Consider the following 27,956-nt stretch of genomic DNA (forward strand, 5'->3'; position numbering starts at 1 on the left):
ACTCCATACTTTGTTACAATCATAATGTATTGTGTTGCAAAATGATGATAATAATCAGTATACTCCAGAAGCTGATATGTTGTTTTATTGCTTATCTGACCTTTTCGGGATTGAACTTTAGCAAAAATTGGCTTAGTTCACTGATACAGTAAATACTTGAGCAAGATTTTTTATTTGTGGCTGACCTTAACACTAGAACACCATAGATACCTTTCACACCAAAATTACCAAGAACATTGCTTTGGTAGTACATTAGTGTTCTATTGACACAGAAACTAAACATTTATGTAAGCCACGCTGATGACAAGGTCGAAGTAACTGCATTCCATCTACACTGTTGGTGGCAGAGGAAAAAGATCTGAGCCGTCGAAAGCCAATAATGTTACTTGCAGGAAACAATGTTAAGTAAAAACAAAATTTATCACCAGGCATGAATAAAGTAATTAAATAAGACATATGTATATTCTAAAATGAACACTGTTAGAAATGATTAAATCCATAATGCATGTTTTTTTTTTTTTTTTTATCTGCAGTAAATATAATAAAATGCTGCCGTATAATGCAAGATTGGACAACGGACACACATTTTAGCGTTTGGGGTTATTTGTTAGGTTTTGGAGTAGGGTTCCAAAATAAATGAATGTTTGTACCTCCACACTACAGTACGGAAAAGGATTAGGGCCAGTGCAGGAAAAAAAGGGGGGTGACAGCATTCTGACTTTTTTTTTCTCAGAATTCTGACTTTAAAGTGAGGATTCTAACTTTAAAGTCACAATTCTGAGATCAAAGTCAGGATCAAAGTCAGAATTCTGACTTTAAAGTCAGAAAGTGGGAATTCTCACTTTAAAGTCAGAAGCCAGCAGAGGCTGTACTTCCTGAGACAGCTCAAGAAGTTCAACCTGCCGTGGGAGCTGCTGAAGACCTTCTACACTGCCATCATCCAGTCTGTCCTCTGCACCTCCATCACTGTCTGGTTTGGATCGGCTTCCAAACAAGACAAGCACAGACTTCACTGTCTGGTTTGGATCGGCTTCCAAACAAGACAAGCACAGACTGCAACGGACAATCAGGACTGCAGAAAAGGTAATTGGAATCAACCTCCCATCTATCCAAGACTTGTACCTGTCCAGGACCAGGAAATGTGCAAGTAACATCTCTACAGACCCTTCTCACACAGGTTGCAGTCTGTTTGAACTCCTCCCCTCCGGACGGCGTTATAGAGCTCTGTACGCCAAAACAAGCAGACACAGAGACAGCTTCTTCCCCCAGGCTGTTGCTCTGATGAACTCACACCACTCTTAGAGTCTCAAAGTCATTGCTGTGCAATAACATCCTGCTCCTCACACCTTTTTTTAATTGTTTACACCGTTTGTACTATGTGTCCTCTCTGCATCCATTGCAGCCTGGTCATCCTGGAAGAGGGACCCCCTCCCATCTGTGGTCTCTTCTCAAGGTTTCTCATTTCCCCTAGCTGGAGTTTCGAGTTTTTCCCTTGCCCTCTTGGGAATTTAAGATCGGGGGACTTTTGAGAATATTTGCCATTTTTCACATGTCCTGAGTGTTGTTAGTCACCTAAATGTTGAACAGAGGCTGTGATTTACCAAAGTCAAATTCCTTGTTTGGCACGCTCAAACATGGCGAATAAAAACTCTTGAATCCTGAATATTGAATCTTCTGACTGTCACCCCCTTTTGTTTTTCTTCACTGGTCCTAATTTTCTTCCGTACTACAGGAGTATTCCCAAGGGATTAATAAAGTTGAGTCTAAGTCTAAGTCTAAGAATAAGAATCTGAAATCAGTGGCCAGGACATTCCAAAGCTATAAAGAAAAATAACCATCTGATTGACGGTACCAGTCTGCAAATCAAGTAAAGCACACATCTAAAACATCTTGTCAGTTCACTGAGCTGAGGGACCACTACAGTGTACATTAGAATCTCTCAGTGTTTCAATATGTAACATTTTGACAAAAATAAAAACCTGCTTCATTTTCCTTACAACGCAACTTTCGTTAGGATGTTTTACTTCACTGCAGACCTTGGTAATGTAGTCTATCTTGAAGTAGTTTACTTAGGGTGGAGCACATGCAGTGGGGCAGCTACTATGCAGGTCAGGAACAGAAGAGACAGTGTCGCATAAAAGTAAATTAATTGTTGTTTTGCACTGTATAGCTTTATAGTTAATGCAGGCATGATCATGCAAATATCACAATGCGTTCGACAAGAACGTTATACATCAAAGTAGACATCAAATAAAATACTAATACACTGCAAATACCAAAGAAAGTTTCCAAACAACACTGTGAGGAAGAATTCCGTGCAGCATATTGTTTGTGCTAAAGAAAAAAGTTCAGGGAAAATGGCCATGCAAATATCGGGAAATGTGCCACATGACATGTTTTGCAAATATTTACACTGAGTCACAAAACTGGAATTATTAGTGGAGAAAGTCAACATTTAAAAAGAAAAACAAAACAGCTTACACTGGCGCTCAAGCTCAATGAAAGAAACGTGTAAACGGTTTTAAATGCAAAAACAAAGACACATTTTGAATTTTTACTATTTCATTGTTATTGAAGAATATAAGTTGCGAGTGTTATGAGCCAAGGAAGAATCCAATAATCGGAATACATTTGCTGAAGATAAATACCCCTAATATATTCAAGCGCCTTTTGGACAAGTTACAATATTTGCTAACAAACACTTAGGCGGTAGTGAACTAAGGTTATTATTAAATACATCGTAGCTCACTAGAATGAACATGATAATTATTTCTAAACAGTTAAGATTTAACAGTCTTTGGTTGAAATAGGATAGATTAACAGTAAATCATTTAAAGGTTTTTCATAACCAAAATCAAGCACGTGGAGTAGGTGTACATTTGGGGATTGTTATAATGTAATTTGGATTTGGCAGAGGTATGCACCGATTGCCTTTCTAGTTGTTTTTTTTCTTTTCTTTTTTTCTCTGATATTCAGAACTCATCTGTCTGGATGTCTATTTTCAGACATCTGTGGTGATGGAACAATGTGATTATGAATTGTCCACATCACTCTTTAGTTGCACTTAAATCTGGCTTTTAATGATGTACCCACAAATAAAAAGGATGACAGATTGTTTCCTGTATGGCCAGTTATATAGTTGGAAAAACAACCACTTCATTATCTAAGTTGCCGACGAAAAATCTATGCTTTCTGTGACACGAGAGATACACACGTTATCAATAATGTCTGCATGAACAAACGTGTCAATTGCTTTACTTCCATGACTGTCTTATCTGTTGGGAGGTTTGAGGACCTCCCCCCTTGCTATCGGGTGTTAAACATGCATAACCATGCTGACCTTGGGAATCATGGCATCACTTTAGCCTGGTAAAAAAAACAAAAAACAAAAAAACAGGCCATGACGCACATACTGCACATTTTGTACAGGACTGAAGCCTACAGCTGGTGTGCCATACAGATTAATAAGCAGAATAGAAAGCCATAACAATGGTGGAAGAAGTAATTATAAGCAGCATCAACTTACAAAATAATGGGGAAAATAAGTCTAGCTGTCATCAGCATTCACTGGGAGGTCACAGGCAGAGAATGTCAATTTAAAAAAGGAAGAGATTCCAAAAAATGGCTGTTTTGGGTAGTCATGAGAGTCTGTGTACTGTTCTGAAATAATAGCCATCCACCATTCGCTTCTCAGTGCAAATAAACTGACATTTCAGACTTTGTGGATATGTATTTCTTGCAATTTCCAACATAATTGAGCGTTGTTGCTTTCCTGTGACATTCTCGTGGCAAGACCACTATGCAATCAATTTAAAGCGCTCTTTAACTAATGGCATCCACGTTGCAATCACGCTCCAATGACACAATCTCAGCTGGTAGTTTAAAATGTCATCTGCGCAATTATTTGGCGTGTTTTTAACAATCATTTCATTTCATAATTTCCCCCCCCCCAACATTTCTTGGGAATCCCCCTTGACCTGAGTAGTAGGGTGACCACATTAATTTTACTGTTGAATATTAGCATTGATGGAAATCTGTCCTCTCCGCGGTGTTTGCATCACTGAGCACATGACTGTCAGTGATGAGAAATATTTAATCAAATATCATGCTAATACATTGTGTCACTGTAGTAAGCATCAGTTTAAATTATATAACACAAACTGATCAATTAACTAAAAGAATGCATGTTGTTTACTGACTTCATTGCCAGGACAACCTGCTTATATAACAAAGGGAATACACATTTTATACTTGGCCATTTCCAACTGGTTTGACGATGAAAGAAAAGTGTGGCATCACTGTTTCATTCTCGAGAGACTATTCAAGTCTGTTAGGTGTTTCCAAAATAATGCAGGCAAGCAAATTTGAAGGTAGTTTTTTTTCTATGAGCAATTAGCATGCTTAAATATGGACTTTGGTGAATTTTTAATCAGGTGTCTTTTTTCATACACCACTGTTTTTATTACTACTGCAATTACTGAAATGCAATTATAAAACCAGTTTCTGTACATTACTCCAAATTAGTTAGTAATCTAATCTAAAGAGATTCCTTACAGGGATCGACAATTCTGCTCTTACAATGAAAATAATCACTCGAGTGAATAATAATGGGTTTTATTGTCATTGACGACGCAGATGCGATAGCGTGCCAATTGTGGCTTTTCCTTTAGGTGCAAGCGCAGGGCGTTTTCTAATTAGGTCTGTGCCAAGCTGGGCGTTCGTCCGTAGCCAGCAGGTGTTCTTGGAGACGCATCCAGCTACATAACAATTTGGTGACAGACAGGTCTAAAGTTACGCTCGATCAGACCACGTCTAACTACCGGGTCAGCTGGTTTATCTCGATTTTGTTGAACTTTGATAGCTGCACAAGCAGGAAGATTCTGAATTCTACTGAAAGGTGTGGATAGAAGCCAAATTTCAAAATGTATTAGTATGACTATTGTGCTTGCAGTGTGTAGTGGTGCACTGTTTAACTATTATGTACACTGTTTTTCTTGTTATATGCATTGCCAATAGGAATGAAATATCTGTTGAAGGGTCTGTCTCCACAAGCCAAAAGGTCATTACATCACCAAGAATTCACCCCAGCATGTCAGTCAGTGAGGCTAGACAAGGCAGGTACCTACACTCTCCAAGCAAGGCGATCAGTTTACCTCTTCTTCTGGGACGTTTTTTTTTTTTTTTTTTTTTTAAGCTTGACAATCATCTTACTCAGCAGTTGCGCTTTTTTCGTACACAAAAAAAAATCAATAGAAGTTGCAGTCCTCAAAGGCAGGCTGATGCTGGATTTGTGTGCTATTTTGTAAGTTTTACAATCCAACTTGATTCTATTTCCCGAGTTTAAGCTACCGACGGCTCAGGTATAACGCATGCAGTCATCCACTCGAAGGGTGTTTGGTTTCTACATGGAAGCTAATGTTACCGTGCTTTTTTTCATGACTAATTCATCAGTCAGTTCTCCCCGAAGCTGATGGTGGTTGGATGGTTGGCCAGCTAGCTAGGGGGTGGTCAGTGTTTGTCTCTTTATGCTAGGGCAGTTGCACCACCAGAGAAGGAAGGCACGTGAACAGATGCAGAATAGGGAGGCTATGAGCCCACAGGAGTCCAAGGCAACTGAGGCAGAGGCCATGGAAGGACACAAGGCCCAAAGCCACAATCAGGGGCGTATGGAGCCCACAGCGCCTCCACTTCCTCCTCCTTCACCGCCACCAACGGGGCCGCCGGAATACCCACGGCCGAGGCTTATTTTCCACACGCAGCTTGCTCATGGAAGCCCCACAGGTCGAATCCATGGATTCACCAATGTCAAGGAGCTGTATGCCAAGATTGCTGAAGTTTTCAACATCTCTCCCTCGGAGGTACAAAACCGGTTTTGTGCTATTTCATTCAAGTTGATCAAGCCTTTTTGGTGTTCTTTTATTTTGGTTCTCATGAAACACTATTAAAGTGACACCTCATCTTTACACGGGTCATGACAGCACAATATAACAGTAACTGCTATTTCACATCAGTATAAATACTGAAGTCTATGCACAAATCAGTCGCGTTTCCCATCAGGCCACCGCAACAGCATCGACATCATCAATAAAGTCAAATGTTTATTGTTTTATACTGGACTTCACTCATCTCCAAAATTGCTTACGTTTACGTTAAGTACACTGTGCATCTGATTGCTCAGCTATAAGATGTATATTTGAGGGTAAAGCAATATTTGATGTGTGTTTTTTTTTTTTTAAGCATTGGCAATTCTATTAGCGTGTTTAGGGATCATACTTTGCAGCAAATTCATGGTTTCAATTATGAATATAAGATATAATCATGTTTATTTATGTTTATGAATGTTTATTTATTAGTAGTAACATCTTCTAACATTCATGGGGTTATTTATCTACAGCAGGGGTGTAGAACCCATTTTTGTCGCGGGCTGCATCGTAGTCATAATTTTCTTCGGAGGGGCATTATGACCGTCAACGCCTTTTATTATACACAGTAGAGGCTACACAACTGATGAATAACTAGGTTTGAAACTGGAGACTAAAACTGTTAAAAAAAAATTAAAACATGAATGTTAACACAATTTCCAAGCAATATCTATTTCTTTAAAAGTGAAGACAATTTGTAGTTTTTGTCTTCACATAAAATGATGTGGCCGTATCTGGCCCCCAGGCCTTGAGTTTGACACCTATGATCTACAGCAGTAAGAAAAAGATGACGCAGAATCCAAGTGTCAGTTTGTATATCAGTTCCTTCGCACGTGTAGCCTACTTGATTTTGAAAACTTTCAAGTTGCAAATATGTAGCTGTACAATAACTGTATCTATATGCTAATCAGTATATTCGCTCCAAAAAAAAAAAGACTGTACAATTCACTGAGCAAGTGAGCAGTAAAACACCTGCAGTGCCAATCTGTGGTGATATTAAGGTCAATATGAAGGCTTTTGCTATCTGCATTTCTCCTTGAAGGACGCACGGAAGTGAAGATTAGACCAAGTATATTCCACAAAAGCTATCCTTCACATTCTTATCAACAAGACACTAGCCACCATTATGCTGACGTGACTGGCTAAAGTCAAGATGCAAATAATCCAATGTTGGATGTGAATAATACTAATTCCTTGCAAATAAAACATGGACTTTCATATTCTTATGAGTTGAGAATACATTGTTAGTTCATCAATTAACATTTTATCAAGAAGCATAAATAATTTTGTAGAACTAATGTACAAATTGAACTTTTAACTCAGCCTGCCATGAGGGCCTTGGCTTCCAAATGACTTTCAGGGAAATTTCACAAACTAATAAACTTTAGTAATGCACATAGATAAAATCCTTCAACAAACATCTAAAAGCTTCTAACAGCAGTCAGACATGTAATAAGGATATTCAAGATAACAAGGAGCACAACCTTGCTCTTATGCGAAGTGAAGCGCGGCTGCTAACTTAACAGTGCAGCGACATCACAAAAAAGACCTTGAACTGTAGTCAGGCTTTAGTATCGCATGTGAGCAATAGCTAAGTGCCAGGTTAGATAATAAGTGACGGAGGTTATCTTCTATTTTTCTTGCAGCCTATGAAAAAAAAAAGTTAGTTTCCCAAAATCAATTCGTTTTTTATTGTTATTTTTGTATGGCACAGTTTAAATTTTTCTTTCTTCTCAGACTTGACAAAAGTGAACTGTTTAAAAAAAAAAAAGAAGGTTGCACATTCATTTGAAGAAACATTGAGAGTAATACATATCTAGGGATAATTTAAAACCAGCAGTTACAAATCAAATGTTAAGCACATTCAATAGGAAAAATATGAATGAAGCAATCCATAAAAGACTAAAGATAATACAGTACTGTATGTAATCCACCCTGCATGTCTTCTCTTGTAAATTGTTTCCCCCTGCTGTTCAAAATCCATAAAGCACAGTTGGGGAGTTTTTGTTACGTGACAGTTTACTGGAGCTAAATTGCAGTACAACCGATCATTTTTCAGCAATAAAATACACCGAAAAAAAATCCTTTCAATTTTCCTACAAACTAGTACTTTCAATGTGTACATCATTTGCACATCATTAAAATATGGTACATTTAATTTTTAAAATTAAATATTAATGAGTGGAAATTTGCTTTAGGGTAGCGGGCGTTAAAATTGCTGCTCAATCCTCCATGTTATTGTATTTATGCTCAATTTTGTTTAGCTTTTTGATCATTTATTGAGATGCACCCATCTTTCCCGTATTTTAGATCCTGTTCTGCACCCTCAACTCCTATAAAGTGGACATGCAGAAGTTACTCGGTGGGCAGATTGGACTGGAGGATTTCATATTTGCTCATGTCAGAGGAGAGACTAAGGAGGTGGAGGTGACCAAGACAGAGGATGCATTGGGGCTCACCATTACAGACAATGGTGCTGGCTATGCATTCATCAAGGTGAATAAGGACATTGCGCTGTAACGAATATTTTTCTTTCACCACAATGAGAGAGAATTTTTTGGATATATCAAACCAACTACCTTCTTTAAATTGACACCTTTATGTTTTCAGTTTCTTCTAATTAGACTACAAGGTCACCTAAACGAGTTAAAAGTGTATTCTTTCTCCCTTTAGAGAATAAAAGAAGGCAGCACTATAGATCAACTCAAGACGGTGTGTGTTGGTGACCACATTGAGGCCATCAACGACCAGAGCATTGTGGGATGTCGACATTACGAAGTGGCCAAGATGCTCAAAGAGCAACCAAGAGGCATTCCCTTTACTTTACGCCTGGTTGGACCCAAGAGGGCCTTTGGTGAGATAACACTTGCTCTTTAAAGAATAATTAACGTCAGAGCAAATTTGAGAATATTTTTTTCATTTTAAGTATCCTACGATAATTTCTACTGTATGCTCATGGTTTGATAGTGTGAGAATGAATTTTTACATTTGTTGCTAAAGTCAAATCCACCATCCTGCCTTGTGACTGCAAAATGCATTGCGTAAGAGCTGATATACTTTGACGAAGAGATGTTTCGTTACGTCAATGATAACTTTATGTTCAGCAAATTATGTAAAAAAAGATAATGGATAAAAAGTCACCATGCGTGTGAAAAGAGCCTTATTAGGATGATGAGAGCGTATAAGCCTGCAGGAAGTGACGTAGGTCTTTTAATCAATCTAACTCTACAAAAAACAAAACAAGGCAGGCAGTATCTATCATCAGAAAGGGCGCAAAACAGGAAGTGTGGCCATTTCCCAGCATTACTTTGAAGATTGAACCTCACCATTCCAACTGGTTCTGTATAATGAAACTAAGGGTGCAATTGTATCTTTGGTCTGGTGATTGAACATGGACCAGAGTGGCCAATGGACAAAAATGTGACTTGATTTACTGTAAATGAACATTGGTTACGTCAGTGCTTCTCAATCTTTTACTGTTATCCCCCCACAACACATTGGAAAGGAAATTAAGGAGTACCGGTTTGTCGTTGTGAGTGAATGAAACGGACAGGGCTGGAGCCTTTCTGTCGTAGACCTTTTGTATTAGATCGAAAACAAAATGAGGTGTCAATGAGGTGACTTCCACCAAACAGTACAATGTAACAAGGGCCACTTTGGTCGAGGTTACATCACAAACAAACTCGGGAGTTTGTCTTTTCTCGACCTTATCACCAGGTCACAGACAAAAAAATTGGAATTGTACTTTATTATGAAATTATGTTTCAATCAATTTTTATTTTTTTATCTATTTTTTCATTAACATAGGGGACTAAAATGTTTGTCCACATGCGTCAATGATGTTGGAATAGACGAACTCAAGAGACCTTGTATCAACCAAAGCTTCAAGATGAGAGACTATATTAGATATTGCGAATCAGGCTTTTCCAACATAAGTGACCCCTTACCGGATAACGTACTTGTTGAATGAGTGGGAAATATTCTCACTGACACACACATGCCTGAGGAGCAGTGGAAGCGAGTGGGAACAGAGACATTTACTGTATGTGTAAAGTGCATGCAGATTTCACGGTCGCCAGACAGGAAAATATGTAGCCAGGTCAACAATGTAACCGCCCCCCCTCATCATCATCTCTAAATAATCGCCCTTCTGGCAGAGAGTGACACATCCAACTCTACATTAATTGACGTAGTTTACTGGGAAACACGGACAAACAATTCCAACTAGCTAGATGGATGAAATAATTTTTCCAAATGATCCAGTCCAGATCTAAATTTCTACTCTCGTGGGAAGCTTCTTGATTATCAACTGTATATATTGGCAAAACTTGTTAGATAAATTATGCTTTTACAGTTGAATATGTCAAATATTTTAATGGTGGGAAAATACAATATAATATAACAATATAAATCGTTGGAAATGATGCATACTCATCATGCAAGGAAGATATTTCAGCTTTTTAACTAGAAAAGGTTTTCTTAAATAAAAATATACAGTAGGGACAAAGGGTAAAGGCATCTTATAATACACACACACACAAAAAAAGGGGTCATCTCTGATTATATTACATGTCATGTGTGTGGATGTGTGTGTGTTTAGACATGATTGGAATGAGGACCAAAGCACCAAAGTCAACTGAGGGCAAAATAGCCAATGGAAGGGAAACTCTGCGCCTTCGTTCCAAAGGTTCCGCTACCGTCCAGGAAGTGGTAAGTTTGCAGGATAGTGGTTGAACTATCAGCGACACATACACAATTCCTGAAGACTTTACCCCACACCTGGAAGGTTCCAGGTAACTATGGAAACAAAGTTAATACACAGTAACAGCAACAAATTTGCCATAAAGAGAACATGAAGCAATCACCCAGAAAATGTACTACTCTCCAAAATAGCTTTTTGCCATCACTTTTACCCTAAAGGCCAATTTCATTGGATGCATTGTAATTTAAAAAGCTAAATGCATAACTTGAATTGTGAATTTTAAACAGTACATTTTCCTCAGCAGAATGAGTTTGAAGAACGGGCCACCATGAAAGTGGATGACCTGCTGGAAAGCTACATGGGCATTCGAGATTTAGAGCTTGGTAAGAATACCTTACTGGCGTAAAGTTTATATGAATAGTTGCTATATTTGGGCCAAAGGTCACACAGAGACACACAAGCGGGGATGCAAGGAGGTATCCAATTGGCCATTTCACATGTGTAGCTGACTACTATGATTACCGCATGCTCCAGTCTTCTGCACAAACCCCATTTCTATTATGTCATTTTCAGTCTACAGCAAGTGGCAAAATGGCCGCCCCCGGAGATGCAGAACTTTGAGAATTTTGTCGCTCATTTCATATTCCACAAACACAATAATAATCAGAATACCATACCATTAGTGGGGTTGTTTAGAATATATTAACGTAAGGAACATTTTATACTTGACTGATCTGTTCCTTACTCTATTCTTCATCATTCTGGTAAGATTAAAATAAAAATGTAAATGTGAAGAATATTCCAAATAATATATGATTAAATACGACCATTCACCATCGACACATCTATTTAGCTAAACCAGAATGGTTGAACAAACTGATCTAAAAAGTAATGTAACTCATCAAATATCATTCAATCTTTTACTGACATGAATCAGAGAAAATGTAAATGTGTGTATCCCTTTATCTGTGCAGCAACTACCATTGTGGAAGCAGGCAAAGACAAGAAGAACCCTGATGACTTTGCAGAAGCTCTGGACTCAGTCCTGGGAGATTTCGCGTTTCCTGACGTGTTTTTGTTTGACGTCTGGGGAGTAATTGGTGACGTGAAGAATGAGAGAAACTAGATTTGTGTGGAGACCGGAGAGCTATGTTCCCTGGCACATCCAATTATAAGAAGGCATTGTAGCCTTCTCATTTCTTACATGAATGTTTAATTCATTCATAAATGTTTAATGCTTGCATACATTTAACATTTATGCAAGAATAACTTTCTTCTCGAACCATGACAGGGAGTGAAAATTAATGTATGCTTTCTGTTTCGGTCTCTAGGCATATTAATGTTCACATCAGACTGAGAACTTAACCACCACGTACGTTTTCAAGTTAAATAAATAATGCACAGAAAATGCATTGCATTTATAGTACACTGAAAGTCAATAATAATAGAAAAAATTAATAATCATGTTTACAACAATATTGATTTTTCATATTGTGCTTATTTAAAAAAAATATTATCTGTATTTTGGACAGACAGCTATTTTTCAAAGTAATTTACAGGGTATTTGTTTAAAAAAAATCCTCTTAGTCTGTGAAGATAATGACTTCAAAGCATCTGTCAGGCAATAACTGCGGCAGGAAAAACAATCAGTCTTGGATCAAAATCAGGAAGTCAGATATCTTCCTGTGAGTCTATGAGGAATTTTCAGTTCAAGGCTTCTTAAGAATCATAGTCATGCAAGGAATTAAATGGGTTTCTTTTTGTAACACTGACTCAAAGGTGCATTGTGAATTGTTTTTCTCTCAAAGAGGCACAAGCAGGTAACAAAAATATTTCCCTTTTATGGAGTAAATATTCCACCACTACTATACTTTCAAAGGAGACTACTATTATTGGTTGTCTGATTTTGCAAAGATAAACAAGATGTATGGCACATTTCATATATTAAATGAAGAATAAAACACAATATAATTTTGTTCTAGTTTGTGAGAAGTACTGAAGGAGTGGATGTTTTTTTTCTTTTAATTTTCATAGTCTTTATAAGGCAGCAGTTCCACTCACAATTTTTCAAAACATTCAAACCTCAAGGTCAAGCATCTTGGAGAGCAGAATAAAAAGCAGAATACCACAATTCCCAGTTGCACACTCAAGACTGCAATATTTTGGACATCCTTAGATGTCTTACTCAGCGGCTCTTGGGAAAATATTCAACAAATATTGTATTAATGTCTTCCAAAACCATTTTGGGACAGATACCACGTGATATTATCAATTTTAATTGCTATCTAAGAGTTCATGCAAACATGAATTGATAACATAAGTATACCATAATTAATAAAGCTACAAATATTTTCCACAAACATTTATTTGTATTATTCATTTAAATACAAATTTCAGTGGTTTCTTTAGAAGCACAACTTTTACATTTTTTTCCAACTAATGCATATATGACAGACAATCATGCATAGTTTACATGCATCTGAAAATAGAAACTTGATCATTCCCAAGTATGAAAATGTGAATGTCCGCATGTATCTCTCAAGTGTGCCTGTGTTTAAACTAATCACGGTAGATTATTGCATAAACTTTTTAATCAAGATATTGAGTGATGATTTGGTATCAGGGGCATCTATCTTTATGCTATGATGTTGTAGAGTAATTTCCTTAGTGTTGACTGTTTGTTTTTATTTTTCTTCATTTTTTCTGTTCTGTTCTGTTCTAGTTGCAAATAACGTGATGGGAAAAATAAGATCTAAATGTCATAAATTGTTATGTTTTGCAGTATATTGTATTTATATTGTATTGCCAGTCATCTTTGTTGTTCCTTATGGAACCCCATTATTTTTCCACTTAAAAATGCATACATGCTTTATCATTATTATTATTGATGGGAATGTGATTACTGCATATGTGTACTGTGGAGTCATCATATGCAGAACAGATAGAGTTGGGGGGGTTCCTGGGGAATGATGAGAAATGTAAATTGCACGACAGAGTTAGGAGATTTTGCATTTTGAAATTATTTGTCTATCAAACAAAGCAAACACAATGCGAGACAAAGCAAATGTTATTTTGATAAAGTACCACAGTCCCATAATTGTAATAATTCGTCGCTGTTGCTGTCTTCTTATTGATTACAATTCAATTTATGGTCCACTCCAGCATGTTTTTCATAATGGTGTATGTGTTGGGGTAAGAGTCAAGACGGGATCTTCCACAGGGTGTCACTCAAGACAGCAAGTCAGCACTGACTGCAAAGCAGATCATTACTATAACCAAGCTTCTTCTGTTCGCTGAACCACAGATCAACCATCCAAGTAGTGGCTTTCTAGTGTAAGGGGTGTTTCATTTAATTTTTCATTCTGTCCCATTTCATCTGAGCTGAGAGGCCGTCCAAGTGAAGAAGAATGTGTTAATCTGTTAATGGTGCTCCTGAATGATTGGTTTAAGGTGGACCATCGGGACCAGTCCATGCGGGGATAGATTCTCTGTAATACCGCCCTGCGAAACAGGATATACACCCATGGGTCTAAGATCTGGTTCCAAGATGCAAAGCGCAGCCACAGCAGAAGATATATGACCTGGAGAGGACGTCCACTCAGCACAGTTTGTGCAATAAAGACCTGATGGAGGAGAAAGGAAACAAAACAAATCAGCATTAATAAATTAAGTACCATAGATGTGGTGATAATTCAACCGGGGAAGTCACACTTGTATTAATGACACAAAATGAACAAGCACAAAGTATGATGAGAAATGAGAGTTTAGAATGCAATTGATGGAATTAATTGGATTGGCAATAAATTAACCTGGCCTGACAATTATGTCGGATTAACCTTTCCACAGCGGCTTTTTGTTATTGTTGAATTGTACAGTCAACTGGCATTATTGATGACATGAAGCAGTTCAGAAAATGGATAGATGGATTACCGTATTTTCCGGACTGTAAGGCGCACCTAAAAACCTAACATTTTCTCTAAAGCTGACAGTGCGTTTTATAGTCCGGTGCGCCTTATATATGGACCAAATTCCTAAATTTAAACTGGCCTGAAGCATTGTGTCATGAAATCAATCATAAGTGGCCTGCTGAAGACTATGAATCATGAATCAAAAAGACTATGGATCATTATTTTGTGATTATAAAGTAATTTGTTGCATCTGAAGTTGAAATAAAAAAGATAAAATGCAAAATGATTTGATTTGGATTAAAAATCTGACATGATGCATTAATGGTGCGCCTTATAGTCCGGCGCGCCTTATAGTCCGGAAAATACGGTAATATAAAAATACAGCTTTGGTAGGGCAGACATGCCACAGGGAGCAACAGTTTGCGTGTCTGCACTTTACCATGAATACGACAATCAGTTACTCATTGGAACAGCAGCCATATCCATGCCAAGTGACAATGAGGCTAGTTTGACAATACACTGCAGCACACATACAAAACAGTCATGCAATATTGTTCTCATAGATTATTTGAAATGCTGAAAAGTGGGATGCTACAGTTTACATATTTTCCGCATGATCAAAGACAGCACTGTGTAACATGCCTTTAACAAATGACAGGACATAAAAAGCAAGTATAAACAAACAGCAGCAGCACCACAAAAAGATGAGACAATGGCTAACCCAGCGATTTGGTGGGTTAGAGGATAACGGCCATTGAATAAATGAATGACCTCATGGTTTGTTTGGCTTGGTAGAGTTTCAGACCGATGTTAAGTGGGGTGACTGATGATTATGATGAAACTGTGCGAGACATCTAACATTCTCATTTCACTCGCCTTATTCGGGACAGGCGACACATGATGTATATCCAGGGGTCAAAAATCTGATTGCAGGTGGCCAAGCGTATGTACAACAAAATACTTTCACCTTTTACGGCTTCCCCAGTCGAAGAATTCACCAGAATATAAATCTGTGCAAGGTATCACACAATCAAAGTTAGACCAGGGCCGCAAACCAAATATTGTATTTAATGGGCCTATACACGTCACACCCATATTGTTTGCTGTATATTATAATCTAAATCTTTATATAAAGACTCTTGTTGCAATGTTTTAACATGAATATTCTGAACGGTGATTTAAATCTAAACATGAATTGTTTGCAAACATTAACTCTGATTTTGAGTGACGGCTGTATTTAGAGAAGTGAAAGAGATTATGAAGACTTTTTATTGGAATATGCCGTTTGCAAAATTTATCACATCATCTAAAAATGCAAGACAAATGTTTGTTACTTCTTTCAGCATCAGCTAGTTGCGAGAAAATAATGATGTTGTTTTCATGTTAACCAAGTGAAAAAGAATGGTACTCAGCAGCCAGGACAGATGTGTATATCACTTTCCTACGTTGAAGTTTATTGTCTTGGTCTATTTTGAGGTTCCACTGCAGTTGCCAAAGGTTAAAAACAGACAGTGATGGAGCACTGACCGTATCATCTAACACCACCTTCTATGGAGCGCTGGCAAGTGTTTTTATTTGCTTTTAGCTTGCTTTTAGCTAGAACAATTTGCTGATTTCTAATATCTCCATGGAGACCGACATGACGAACATGTAAGAGTAATTTTCTTTTTGAGGATGCTGACTTTGCTTGTGCTGTACAGCAAATATCAACTACTGTAGAGAGTTAAAGTTCCTCAGGTTATCGGCAGGCTTTTAGTTCAGCTCATGAGGACGTTGCATTGCTGATGAGCAATGAAGCATGCAGAAAGGAAGCACAGTAAAATCTCCTAGGATGGCATGATGCCCCATTATGGTAGTGCTGATAAAAGAAAAAAAAAAAGATTAAAATGCCAGAATAGGGTGCTGGATGCTTTAGATGCCTTTCAGATGTTAGAGTGATGCCATATGGTGGTTACTACGCTGAGTCAGTTAATTTTTGTGTACTAAAGACATTATGCGGAAACCCTTCTTGAAATGTACTGTGAATGTTTTCTTATTTATTTTCGTTGCAGTCTCGTGTCCTTATAAAGGCAATGACAAAGCGTTCACTGATTTATATTGGCAACGATGAATCGTTCACTGTGCTAAATTGGGAAACTGCCTTGACTAAAATTACAACTATGTATACCTTTTGTGTCTGGGACAAATTCTCATGATTAGTACAGAAAATGTGACTCAAATTAAATCATTGCAGTATTATATTTTAGATTACCATTCGGACAAACAGACTTACCAGTATCGGGCACCAACAGATGGAAGCGATGGCCATGATCAGGATAAGCTGCACCATCATTTCCACTTCCTGGTCTCGGGGACGTTGCATCTTATCTTGTCCGCAGCACACCTTGATGAGCGTTACAACACTCACGGTGTTCAACACAAAGGACACTGCAATGCATGTCAACCCGACCATGGAGAAGAGCACAGAAAAGGTCAGGTCACTGCCCTCTGAACTAATGTTGAAAAAACACCAAGAGCCAGGTATCTGCATGTGGTAGCTCCCGACTCCAGTCAGAGGCAGCGACGCTATACAGCTGGCAATGAACCACACCAGCAGCAAAATGAAGACTGTTCGCTTCTTGGGCATGGTGGTGGTACGTGCAAATGGACGGGTGATGCCAATGAAGCGCTCCAAAGCCATAGCAGCACCAAGCAGCAGTGGGCACAGTCCATAGAAGACCATTGACATGCCCATGAAGTTACAGAAATGGCAGTGTGGATCTAAATTACGCCAGTTGAAGTGTGTCACATGAAAGGAGACCACAATGCTGCCTGTAACCAACAGACCCATGAAGTCAGTGACCACCAGACCACCCAGGAAAATGAGAAAAGAAGAACGTGAGCTGCTGTGAGTCCGTTGGAACGATTTGACGAGAACCACAAAGGCGACGAGATTGGAGGTGATACCCAACACACTGAAGATGGAAGAGAAGTAAGCTGAGGCGATGGTGGGGACAATCTTAAATGGAGGATTGTTAATGGAGTAGCAGATTGGGGTGTCGTTGGAGGGTGCTTCCATTGATGTGTTCATGGTGTCCAGATGAGATGGCATGTCCACTTCAGATTGTGGAGAACAATATCACTACGAAGAATACGGCTCTTCCACCTTGAAAAGAAATACAAAATCCATCATTCATTTTGTGTAAACACACACAACACACATACGATCCACTTAACATATACTACATTTTTTAAATGTGGTAGTTGGCCCACCATGTGTATTAGTTTTTTTTATTGTATTTTACATACATTAATCTGCATACAGTCAGGAATACAAGTAAGATTTCAGAATCTAAATTATTGCAATAAATAATTTAAGCATGAAGGAATATTGATAACATTTACTCCCAGTTGTCAAGTCTTATTAACTGTCTTAAATGCAAGTGAATACTGGTAAATGTGCAATCGTTAACTAAGAAATATTCATGGCTATAAAATCATGTTTTTGATCATTTTAATGGACAACAAACTAAGAAAAGATGCATAGAACATTGAAGAGCGACCCTAACTGACTCTAGGAAACATTTATGAGATTAATTCAGCCAGTAAAAGGAAACACAGTCAGACGAAAATTCCCCCCAGTAATCATTTCCGACATTTCAGACATCGTAAACAAAGTAACCCCGTCTTTTTCAGGATGCTTGGACTCATTTGGAAAAGTGAGATGACTTCATGTAGGGGAATTAAAATAAGTGGTGTTTGTTGTGGATCACATTTTAACCAGAAATAAAACAAATGTACCATACTTTATAGTCCATAACTATCAATCACAGTGCAGTTAATGACAACACAATGAGAGTTTCATACTTGAAATCATCAATCTTACTCCGAAATGACAAAATATTAAACTGGCATGGAAAATATGCTGATATTTACTTTGTCGTGTTCAGTACGGTTGAATTAAATCATTTTGGACTTCAAATAGATACGCCAGATAATCCACAGATACTAAAAAGGTAGAGGGTACGACATTGCCTGCTCCATCTGAGGGTGCTCAGGAGGCAAAAACATGGAAGGAAAGGTGCTGACTTTCCAACGCTGCTCTCAGAAGGTCATTGGATGTTCCCTCCTTTCCCAGAAGGACATTTACAAAATCTGCTGCCTCAGCAGAACGGGAAACATTATCATGGACAGCTGTTTGACTTATTGCCCTGTAGCTGTTGAGCATGGGCAGAACATACAAATAAACATCGATAATGATAGCCCCTCATTGGTACATCAAGAAGTCATCCTTAGCTTTTCTCTGCAATGTATATTAATCCACTTCTCATTTGTAAACCAATTAATGAAACACTTTATTTCTTCTACAATAACATCCACTCTAGATGAATGAAAACAGCATCTTTTTTAACATCACCTATCATAGTTAGGTAACTAAAACTCTTAATTGTTTTGTAACTCTGACAGACCCAAATTTGTGGTCTATACAGGGAATTAACTTCACTCCCTTGGACAATTCTAACACGAGGCCGATAGTGGTTGAACTGAAAAACTTTTAAGTGTGCCATTAGACAAAAGTGCCCATTAGCTTCGGAATCAATATGTCAGTCTATCATATTCAGTCTGGCTTTAAGGAGACTTTGGCTTTGTTTCTCAGTGAAAGAAAATGGGAAACCACAGAAACCTAAGTGTGTGTGTGTTGCATGCAAAATGCAAAGATTATCCTAATCATACGGCTGTAGTCCGCCCGTATCTCTGTTTATAAAGTCATTAAAAGAATATCAGTGGGCCACTATCGATCGATTTCGCCTCTGCTTACACTCGCTACAATTATATACCGCAAATCAGTGGTTATCACACGTTTTACACAAAATAGCACTTGAAAAAACATTTGGATCTCTTAAATGAAAAAGAAGTGTGCCGTTAAACAAGGTTTTATTCTAAAAATGAGTATTTACAATTATTGTGAGTTAATGCAACAGTATGGATTGTTTGAACCTTAACAATGTGCTTAAATATAGGATGAAGACAAACTGTACTTGAATAAGGATTCAATAAAATTGTACTGTACATTAAATTTAATTAAAAACAGCATCTTAATAAATATTTGGAAGTAAACCGATTTCAAAAATGAAATCCAAGTGTGTTATTTAGTTGTTGAAGTAAAAGTTTAATGAATATTGTGTATGCCTTGCACGCACATCTCTGTCATCAAAATACGAGGCTTACTTTGATGAGTACCTTTTGTCATTTTTATTTATGTTGCTTTAGCACTGCATTATTGTACCGAGCAAGCAGGACAGTGACATTTTAGTTAAGTTGGACTTTTGTACTTATCGACTGTGGAGATTCCATTTTAAATGGAAAACTAATGTGGTCCGTAGCCTTTTTTTTAATAGCACATGTGTGGTTATAAACCACGAACTGTCAAATTTGTAAAATGCTTGATAAAAGTTTCTACTGTGCAAGAAAAAAAAAAGTTGCTAAAAATACTGTACAGTAGTTTTCTTGAAGATTCCAGTATTTGACAGCTCACAGAAAAATTATGCCCACCATACCACTGGTACTAATTGCAAGAAATACAACAGCATCTCTATGTAACTGTTTTGTATATGCTTAAACCCAACTCCGGCAACCAGAAAAAAATCTTACCAAAGTAAGACATTTAAAGGCAACATTGTGAACGCTGTTCTTCTAACAGAAACCGCTGTGCATTTTGTATGTTTATCAAGTGAGGTGGTAACGAGTTTTTGTCTTACCATTAGAGAAGCTTAGATGCTGACTTTGAGCTCTCCATCCAGACCATCAATCTGCTTCTCATTAGTCATGGATCTAACGCAATGGCCATAGAAGACTGGGGACCATTTTCAATGTATGCACCCTGTCAAAGGAAAGTTACACACAAAAAAAAAAGTCGTGCCACAACACACTTAACAATAACCCTTCAACATATCCTTTCTTCTGCCGCTGCCCAGCTCTCAGCAGCTCAGATAATCATCTTTCCCTTGAGTCATGCTTCCTTTAGTTCCCTGCAAAAAGGGGAAGGGCTTTGGCAACAGTTAGAAACTATTTGAGGCAAGAATGAGGTTCACAAAAAAATGTTCAAACCATAAGGAAGACATTTATGTGGTTCACTGTGGGGAGGGGTGAGGGTTGGGGGGGGCTGTAAGCATCTGTCTCATTTTGAGGATATGTCGTCCTCTAACTTGTGCACCCATAAAAGGAATCATATAAACCATAAAAGCTGCTTGTGTATGCAATAAACTACCGTAATTTCCGGATTATAAGCCACGGCTTTTTTCCAAAATTTTGAACCCTGCGGCTTATAGTCAGGTGCGGCTTATATAAGATTTTTTTTCGTGATTTCGGTGATGACTTGATCGCTTTTATACAATCGTAAAAAGGCTGTGGACCACGGTTGTGCGGTATCTTGAAGAAAAAAGCAACAACAAAAATACTATTTTGAAACACTACTATGGCTGCTGCTTATTCTGGCTGTGTTGCTTGTGACTATTATGAGCTTTAGTAGGAATGCACGCTAGGTGACCTGCGTCAAAGGGCTCTAAACCCATTCTCTTACTCTGCCATGTGACTCAGAGTTTACACAAAGCAGTGGCGCTGTTTGGACCATCTGCATTGTATTAAAACCCAATCAATCAGCATTTAAATTCAATTCTTCTGACATTTTGCTCACCAAAAACAAATTGTAATGAATGTGAACTTTTAATGCTATTTATTCAGAAGGTTACTTTGAACCCTGAGGCTTAAATGGCGGCGCGGCGTATTTATGGATTTTTACGGCTTTCTGTGTACTGTCTTTCTTTGTAAAAAACTCATGTGCACGTGCGGCTTATAGTCCGGTGCGGCTTAGGTAAGAAAAAAACTAAAACATCCCTGAATTTTAGCTGGTGCGGTTTATAGTCCGGTGCGGCTTATAGTCGGGAAATTACGGTACATATACATTTTAGAAATGATCTAACTTGTATTAAGCTAAGGATATAAAAGAAAACACTGCCAATGGTTTCATTGTTTAGGTCTTATTTGTTTTGCTCAATAGCTTTTTAAGACAGACCTACGTGGTGCAGATCTGGACCAATACTTCTAAATCTAAATTTAAGTCAGCTTTGAAGGTTTTTCAGATTTTTGGTCCAGCATCTAATATAGGTATTTGGTTTTTCTAAAAACTTCGCAGATATGTGTGTCAGGCTGCTATATAGTAGTATCAATCACTTTATCATAATGCCAAAGTGTGGTGCTGATGCAGTTGCATCCAAATGTAGAAAAAGCAAACATGACATCACCATGGTCAGAGTGGTTAAAGATGCGAGACATGGTTTTTATTTATTTTTTTAGGCTTCAAATCATTGTTATAAATGAAAAACAAAGTGTTTGATAAGATTCTCTAATTGAAGTGTTTGTCAAACGAAATAAGTTCTAATAACCAATCCAAGAACACAATTAGCCATGAATTACGTACTTGAAAACACAAATGTGGGTATTATTGAACAACAGCTAATTTTACATTACTTAAATAATGAAATTCAATTCTGCCTTTATACATCATTATTTTCCTCCTCTATTCCCTACACTTCAGTATAAATGGGATATCTAGACAGTATTATCAAGATTGTATTAAACATGCTCAATTTAATGTTTTCTTCAATTTTGGCGATTAGATTTTAGTGGTTGAACCATGAAACCACCCTTATAATTGTCTTTGCCGCTTTTGTAATTTAAACACACAATCAATCCCCAGCTCATATCACTTCGACTTTATTATCTTTTCTTTGTCTAAGTAATTTGGATATTCCTTCAATTTTCCCCAGCTCAGAGCTGCCCCTATTAGCATTCCTTTTTAGTTTGCACGAGTCACACTCTCATTGATGTGGTGGTCTCAAGCAAGCCAATCACAGCCATTGTTTGCATCTGTCGACTCACCACATCCGGACATATATTTTGTCTAACTCTAATCCATCCAACTTTAAAAGGATTTCCGCTGCATTACGTGCAATCAGGCTGGCTTTTAACTGCTGCACAAAACTCGCATTATCTTCTTCTACTCTCATTTCACCAAGCTTTTTACATAGTACATCCACATCATACAATGGATTTTTAAATTTTTTTTGGGTGGAGTATCATAAAACCCAAAAGATAGACCATTTTAAATAATGCAATCAAAAGTTAAAAATTATTATGTCAACTTTTAATTTTCAAATGGTGCTGACACACTTATTTATGCTCACAGATGGTTGCTAAAAGTGTGTAGGATTCATGTAATTTTTACAATACTGTATTTTCCGGACTATAAGGCGCACTGTCGGCTTTTGAGAAAATTTTAGGTTTTTAGGTGCGCCTTATAGTCCGGAAAATATGGTACTTTATGTTTATTCTATAGGGCATGTCATATTTTTGCTATTTGGGGCGATGGCAGCTATCAAGCTACTAATTAGGCAAAAAATGTGGCTTTTGGATGCGAGTCATTGTCAGTCGTCTTTATTATTGAATTTATTTCAGCCCCTCGCCCTAAAAATAAATTAGATACTTTAATTATATTTTCCAACTGTAAGCCAGATGTATACTTTCTGTTTAGACATTGGCTGTTTATCAAGGAGAGTGATGCAAGGTAGCAGCTGTAACAAATAACAAACTCTATAGGCAACGATATGATCAAATTGAGTGAAAAATACAGTGTCGCTTTCATCTAGCATTCCTTTTATTCTTCCATGTATCCATCAACAAACAGCAGGCTCAAGCCTGAAGTTTTGTTTGTTCACTAATGAGCTGGGAAATTTCTGCAAAAATAAAACAAAGAGCACCCAAAGCTGAGAAAATGCAAAACAACTGAGTAAACTTAGGGTGAACTCAGCCAGATTAAGGGTCATACCTGTGACAAAAGTCTCCATGACAAAATAACAAGGCTTGTTTTCAGCACGCACGCACGCACGCACGCACGCACGCAGGCAGGCACGCACGCACGCACGCACGCACGCACGCACGCACGCACGCACGCACGCACGCACAAATAATTCAGAAAAAAAGAAAAAAATATCAGCAAATATGCAAATTTGCAGAATTAGAACTGCAAATATGCCTGATTATTCTTTTGTGGATTTAGAATCATATGCAGCACAAACACAATACCAATTATAGCAACTACTTTAGGATTTGATTGAATGCATCTCAGTAGGAAATGTGTGGTCTTAAATGACCCCCAAGAAGCTCTGATGAAAAATTGTGGCCCAACATTACTAATACCATGAAATAATTTTGCCTAGTTTCATAAAAGGCGAAAGCAGAAGGCGCTCTTCATTAAAGGAAGACTTTTAGCAGATACAGAGCTTTCATTTTTTTAGATCTAATTGCTTGGAAATGTATGGATTAAACAAAGTTAGGTAAATCAAAAAATTGATGCCAGAGATTTTTTCTGGGCTCATCATGACACTCCCAAACTTTTTCACTCCATTTCCTCCAGCTCAATTCCTTAGCATTTAGTCACACTTTCACTATAAACACTAATTCTGCTGGAATTTGATTCGATTATGTCCAAATGGACATGTTTACAGGGAAGCTGTAATAGCTCCATTTCTGGCGGTTTCAGGTGTCCTAAATTATTATAGAATTATTCACTTGAGAGTGTTTTGGTGCAGACAGCTCTGTCAGATTTTATTCGCCGCCATCATTCTTGTGCTTTTCTGTTACGACACTATTATGCCTCAATTTGCAAAGTACATTAGCTGACATTTGAGACCAAAGTGCTAATGAGCTGTGAGAAACCATTTTGTCAAGACATAAGCCTACATTTAAAGACTAATCTGTTTAAGAGCAACTTTTAACTGTTTTTTTTTTCTTCATGAGACTGCAGGGCAGGAAAGTAGTGATAGGAAGCTTCAAATTTTGTTCATGGACCACAGTTGTATTTTTTGAGTCCGCAAGATGGTACTCGCTGTTTAACATTGGGCTGAAAGTACATAGACTTACCATTTCTTAAAGCCCTTAATTTAAACCAACACTGCCATCTAGTGGAGTAAAACAATACAATTGGTTCATGAAGCAAATTTGAACCCTTATTTGCCCATCAATACAGGACAGTTTCAAACAAGCTTTATATGTTCTATGAATGTTCATTATTTTCATATGGACACCAAAAGAGAAAGACAGTAAAGATACGAAGACTAATCTTTACTGTGATTAATGCTCACTTATGTTCTATTAAAAAATATATCTCCTCTGCATTTAACACATCCAAGCAGTAAACTTATTAACATTTTGGAAAAAATGTTTACAGCTCTTGTACTGTCGCGTGCAGTATTCATATAACTTTGAGACAAACCCTCAAGTGAATTATGTGTGACAACCAGGAATCTGATGTAAACAGAGTTGAAACTATGCAGCCAGAGGACAAAGAGCCAAAGGTCTATTTGATGGCCCACAAGAGGGAAAAGGAGCAAAGAAAAACCTCTTCCCTTTTTTATTTTAATGACAGCAATCTGTCAAGTGACAACACTTTCGTTGGACACAGAGAGGCTGTAAGGGGAACATAAGACAGATGATAGGAAATAACAGCAAGAGGACATAAACACAGGAACCATGGCGTTGTACACTTTTAGAACGACCACCGTTTACTGCTGGCAGATGTTTCACAAAGACTATCCCCAGGCCATGTGGGGATCTAATCATTAAAGACAATGTTTAAAGTTCTTTTTTTGACAACAATTAGCAAAACTGCAGTCAAACATGCTTTTATTGGGCATAATGACTGATGTGCATTGGAGTGGAAGTTGAAGCGTTACTAAGCATGCCTCAGAACAGTGTAATTAACATTAACAAGCGCCTCTGGAGAAGATAATACAATTCAATACATCATCTGTGTTAAATTGAATAGAAATTGCACATCATTAGTAATAAATGTGATGACGTTCATGATCCCATGAATCCTGCAGATGGCAGCAAAGTCTTTCCTGAGTACTAACTTGACTCTTGCTTGTGGAGGGCATTTTGACTACAGTGCAGAAACTGGACACATTTTTCAAGTGTCCTTTTTGCTCACATTTTAATGAGGAATATGTTGTCATGACTCCTTGTGTAGTGACAGGTGGACAGAGTGGATGCAATTTCTTCATGCCGACACATGCAATATGATCACCTACTGCTGTATCGACATTAGTTTGTGCATCAGTGCTCCTCAGTTGCTCATTCCAGCTTGTGATGGTTTCTTAGTGAATCAGTAGGCATGAGGCATGATGCCCGTGTGACACTTTTACTGTTCTGTCTGGAGCTGAAATGTCGGTACATGCCTTATTATAAAATGTGCTCATAAAGGCCTAATGGTGCGTCATGAATATTTCAGCGACTTGAATACCATACGGAAACGAGCTCTGAAAAAAAAGAAGCAACCTTAACAAGGCCCCTGCGTGACAGATAACCTCCATGGCCTACCTTTTTCCTGCTTCTTCTTTTTTTTTAAACGTGACTTGATGAGATTGATTCGTCATTCGCGACAAAAAGAACTTGGCCACGGGGCTGTGGATAATCCAATTTATCGCTTTGCCATTTATTACACATTTCTGTGGCTTTTGGGCCCACTGTCACATCGATTCTTTGATTGCTTGCTTAGCTGGGCACTAAAGAGCTACTGTCTGAAACACTGCATAATCGGCGCCCTAATTCACTACCTCGTCAACCCTAACGCTCGGCCTGCAGGCTCGCCACGATTGAAAAAATAATGGAGAGAAACGTACCATAGTGAGTAGACAATTAGCATCATCGGCCTCGAGACAGGGTGACACTGTGTATATAAAACCTTCCTTGAATAGCATCTCTCTTGTGATGTAGTGGAATGTTGCTGAAGATGGTATAAGTTTTTACAATTTCCACACAAAAAAAGCAAGAGGGATTTGCTATCAATTTCTTTCCCCTTTGTGACCATACAACGTCTAAGTAAACAGATATGAGAAGAGCCTCTCGCTCTCTTTCTCCCGCTGGAGGATGGATGACAGAGCAAATATGAGGAGGTGAAGGTACACCCTTATCAGCTGTTGTGCATAGCATTTATCCAGCTAGAAAAAGAGCTTAAGGAAACGCCAGCATGTTTGTCAAGAGGCTGGTCGGTAAATATAGGAGGCAGCTAATCAGGCAATCTAATAACATAAAAATTGCACCATCTGTTTGCTTCATTGGTTGTCCTGTATGGTCCTGCTGCAGATTTTTCCAATAGAAGCTGCAGAGTTATAATGACTGATGCACCAAATCGGTGCTGTTTGCTCTTGAGGCATCATAGTAAAGAAATTTCATCGGATATTTGTGTTTTTAAGCAAGAGAACTCATGATCAAAAAGCCAAAAAATTAAAACCAACAACTTAAGAGGATGAAAGTTTGAGGGGTTACAATACAAGTTGGATAAATGAAGTTGCATAACATGTTTTGGAAAAACACACACGTTTTTGTATTGCAGCAGATTTGGTTAAATAGAACAAAGTGAATAAGATTTAATATTTAGTTGCTTGATGGCAGTGATTTGGCGCAGTTCTGCCCGGGGCTTAAACCCATACGACCACTGCCCCCAGGGTTGAGAGTCAACTACAGTACTCTAACTGCTGAGGTAAAAGCCCTGCTACCCTGTTTTGAGGGACAAATGCAATAACTGTATCAAGTCCCTTGATGTTTTCTAGGTTCTCACCACTGTCACGACTTGTCCCCGATCATGTCCATACTGTCATAGTTTTGTCTGTGTGCTCGCCCCTCCCCTCCTGTGTGCCCATGATCAGTGTGATCATTCTCACTTGCCTCTCATTACCTGTCTCGTATTTAAGTCCTGTCTGCGTGTCACTCCCCTGTCGGATCGTTGTTGTGTGTTCATGTCATGATGTCTTTTTGGTTCCTGTTCCTGTCATTGGTAATGTCACCCTGTCTTTTTGTTTCACGTCTTTTTGGTCAGTCACCTTGTTAGGTTTTGTTAAGTCATGTCAGTTGCCGAGTCTGTTCGTTTGCGTTCTTCAATAAACCCTGGTCCAAGCTGCACTTGGTCGTCCTGCTCCATTTCCATCCGATCCTGACAACCACAGCCTCTTTTCAGTTTTTTCTGAGGGTTTACTAGGTAAAAATGCATACACGGTGGTGTTCAAGTCCTGTTTTTTCTTTGCTTGACCAGTGTAAATCCTTCTTGTCTGAAGCCTCTTTTCTATTTTTGTTAATATCTTGCTACATGATGAAATGTTCATCTTTTTTCTCATGGTTTCAGGTCAAACTCGCATGTCTTGAGCAAAAATTAAAGAATTAGCATCACTGTTCCAATACTTTTGAAGAGGTGCGTGGTTCTTTTCAATACTTTGTGATTGTGACAATTACTGTTTTTCATTTGGTCCTTTTCAAAAGTTGACATGTTCTAGAAGGTTTTGGCAAGTCTGGGTAAATCCAATTATCACATGATAGTATAAAATCCCAGGCAAA

The 27,956-nt window shown here is 38.1% G+C and overlaps 2 protein-coding genes and 1 long non-coding RNA gene across 4 annotated transcripts; 2 read left to right on the forward strand and 1 right to left on the reverse strand.

Annotated features, from left to right (window-relative positions):
• The first annotated feature begins 426 nt into the window (after positions 1 to 426).
• On the forward strand, positions 427 to 1,670 carry LOC125969342 (uncharacterized). The gene is made up of 2 exons (XR_007481527.2): positions 427 to 1,083; positions 1,163 to 1,670. It is a non-coding gene; the product is annotated as an uncharacterized lncRNA (long non-coding RNA).
• A 3,583-nt stretch (positions 1,671 to 5,253) lies between these two features.
• On the forward strand, positions 5,254 to 12,876 carry gipc3 (GIPC PDZ domain containing family, member 3). The gene is made up of 6 exons (XM_049724935.2): positions 5,254 to 5,858; positions 8,232 to 8,417; positions 8,595 to 8,775; positions 10,522 to 10,631; positions 10,925 to 11,006; positions 11,598 to 12,876. The coding sequence occupies exons 1-6, from the start codon at positions 5,526 to 5,528 to the stop codon at positions 11,747 to 11,749; spliced, it is 1,044 nt and encodes a 347-aa protein (XP_049580892.1). The 5' UTR covers positions 5,254 to 5,525; the 3' UTR covers positions 11,750 to 12,876.
• Positions 12,877 to 12,970: 94 nt separating this feature from the next.
• Positions 12,971 to 20,555, reverse strand: tbxa2r (thromboxane A2 receptor). 2 transcript variants are annotated; one of them, XM_049724923.2, is made up of 4 exons: positions 20,270 to 20,555; positions 16,804 to 17,676; positions 15,408 to 15,541; positions 14,098 to 14,246 (listed from the first exon to the last, which is right to left on the reverse strand). In XM_049724923.2, the coding sequence occupies exons 2-4, from the start codon at positions 17,620 to 17,622 to the stop codon at positions 14,222 to 14,224; spliced, it is 978 nt and encodes a 325-aa protein (XP_049580880.1). In that variant the 5' UTR covers positions 17,623 to 17,676; positions 20,270 to 20,555; the 3' UTR covers positions 14,098 to 14,221. The 2 variants fall into 2 exon arrangements, with proteins under 2 accessions (XP_049580871.1, XP_049580880.1); XM_049724914.2 differs by lacking the exon at positions 15,408 to 15,541 and having other exon boundaries at positions 12,971 to 14,246; positions 20,270 to 20,550.
• Between the last annotated feature and the right edge of the window lie 7,401 nt (positions 20,556 to 27,956).

This window comes from Syngnathus scovelli, chromosome 10 (genome assembly GCF_024217435.2).
Source record: "Syngnathus scovelli strain Florida chromosome 10, RoL_Ssco_1.2, whole genome shotgun sequence".
Classification (NCBI taxonomy): Eukaryota; Metazoa; Chordata; class Actinopteri; order Syngnathiformes; family Syngnathidae; genus Syngnathus; species Syngnathus scovelli.

Coding starts and splice junctions, on each gene's coding strand:
- tbxa2r (XM_049724914.2), bottom strand. CDS start 17,622: ATGCCATCTCATCTGGACACCATGAACACATCAATGGAAGCACCCTCC. Junction 14,247..16,803: donor TCTGTTGGTGCCCGATACTG/GTAAGTCTGTTT, acceptor CTCCTCCATCAG/GTCTTTATTGCACAAACTGT.
- gipc3 (XM_049724935.2), top strand. CDS start 5,526: ATGCTAGGGCAGTTGCACCACCAGAGAAGGAAGGCACGTGAACAGATG. Junction 5,859..8,231: donor TCAACATCTCTCCCTCGGAG/GTACAAAACCGG, acceptor CCCGTATTTTAG/ATCCTGTTCTGCACCCTCAA. Junction 8,776..10,521: donor TGGACCCAAGAGGGCCTTTG/GTGAGATAACAC, acceptor GTGTGTGTTTAG/ACATGATTGGAATGAGGACC.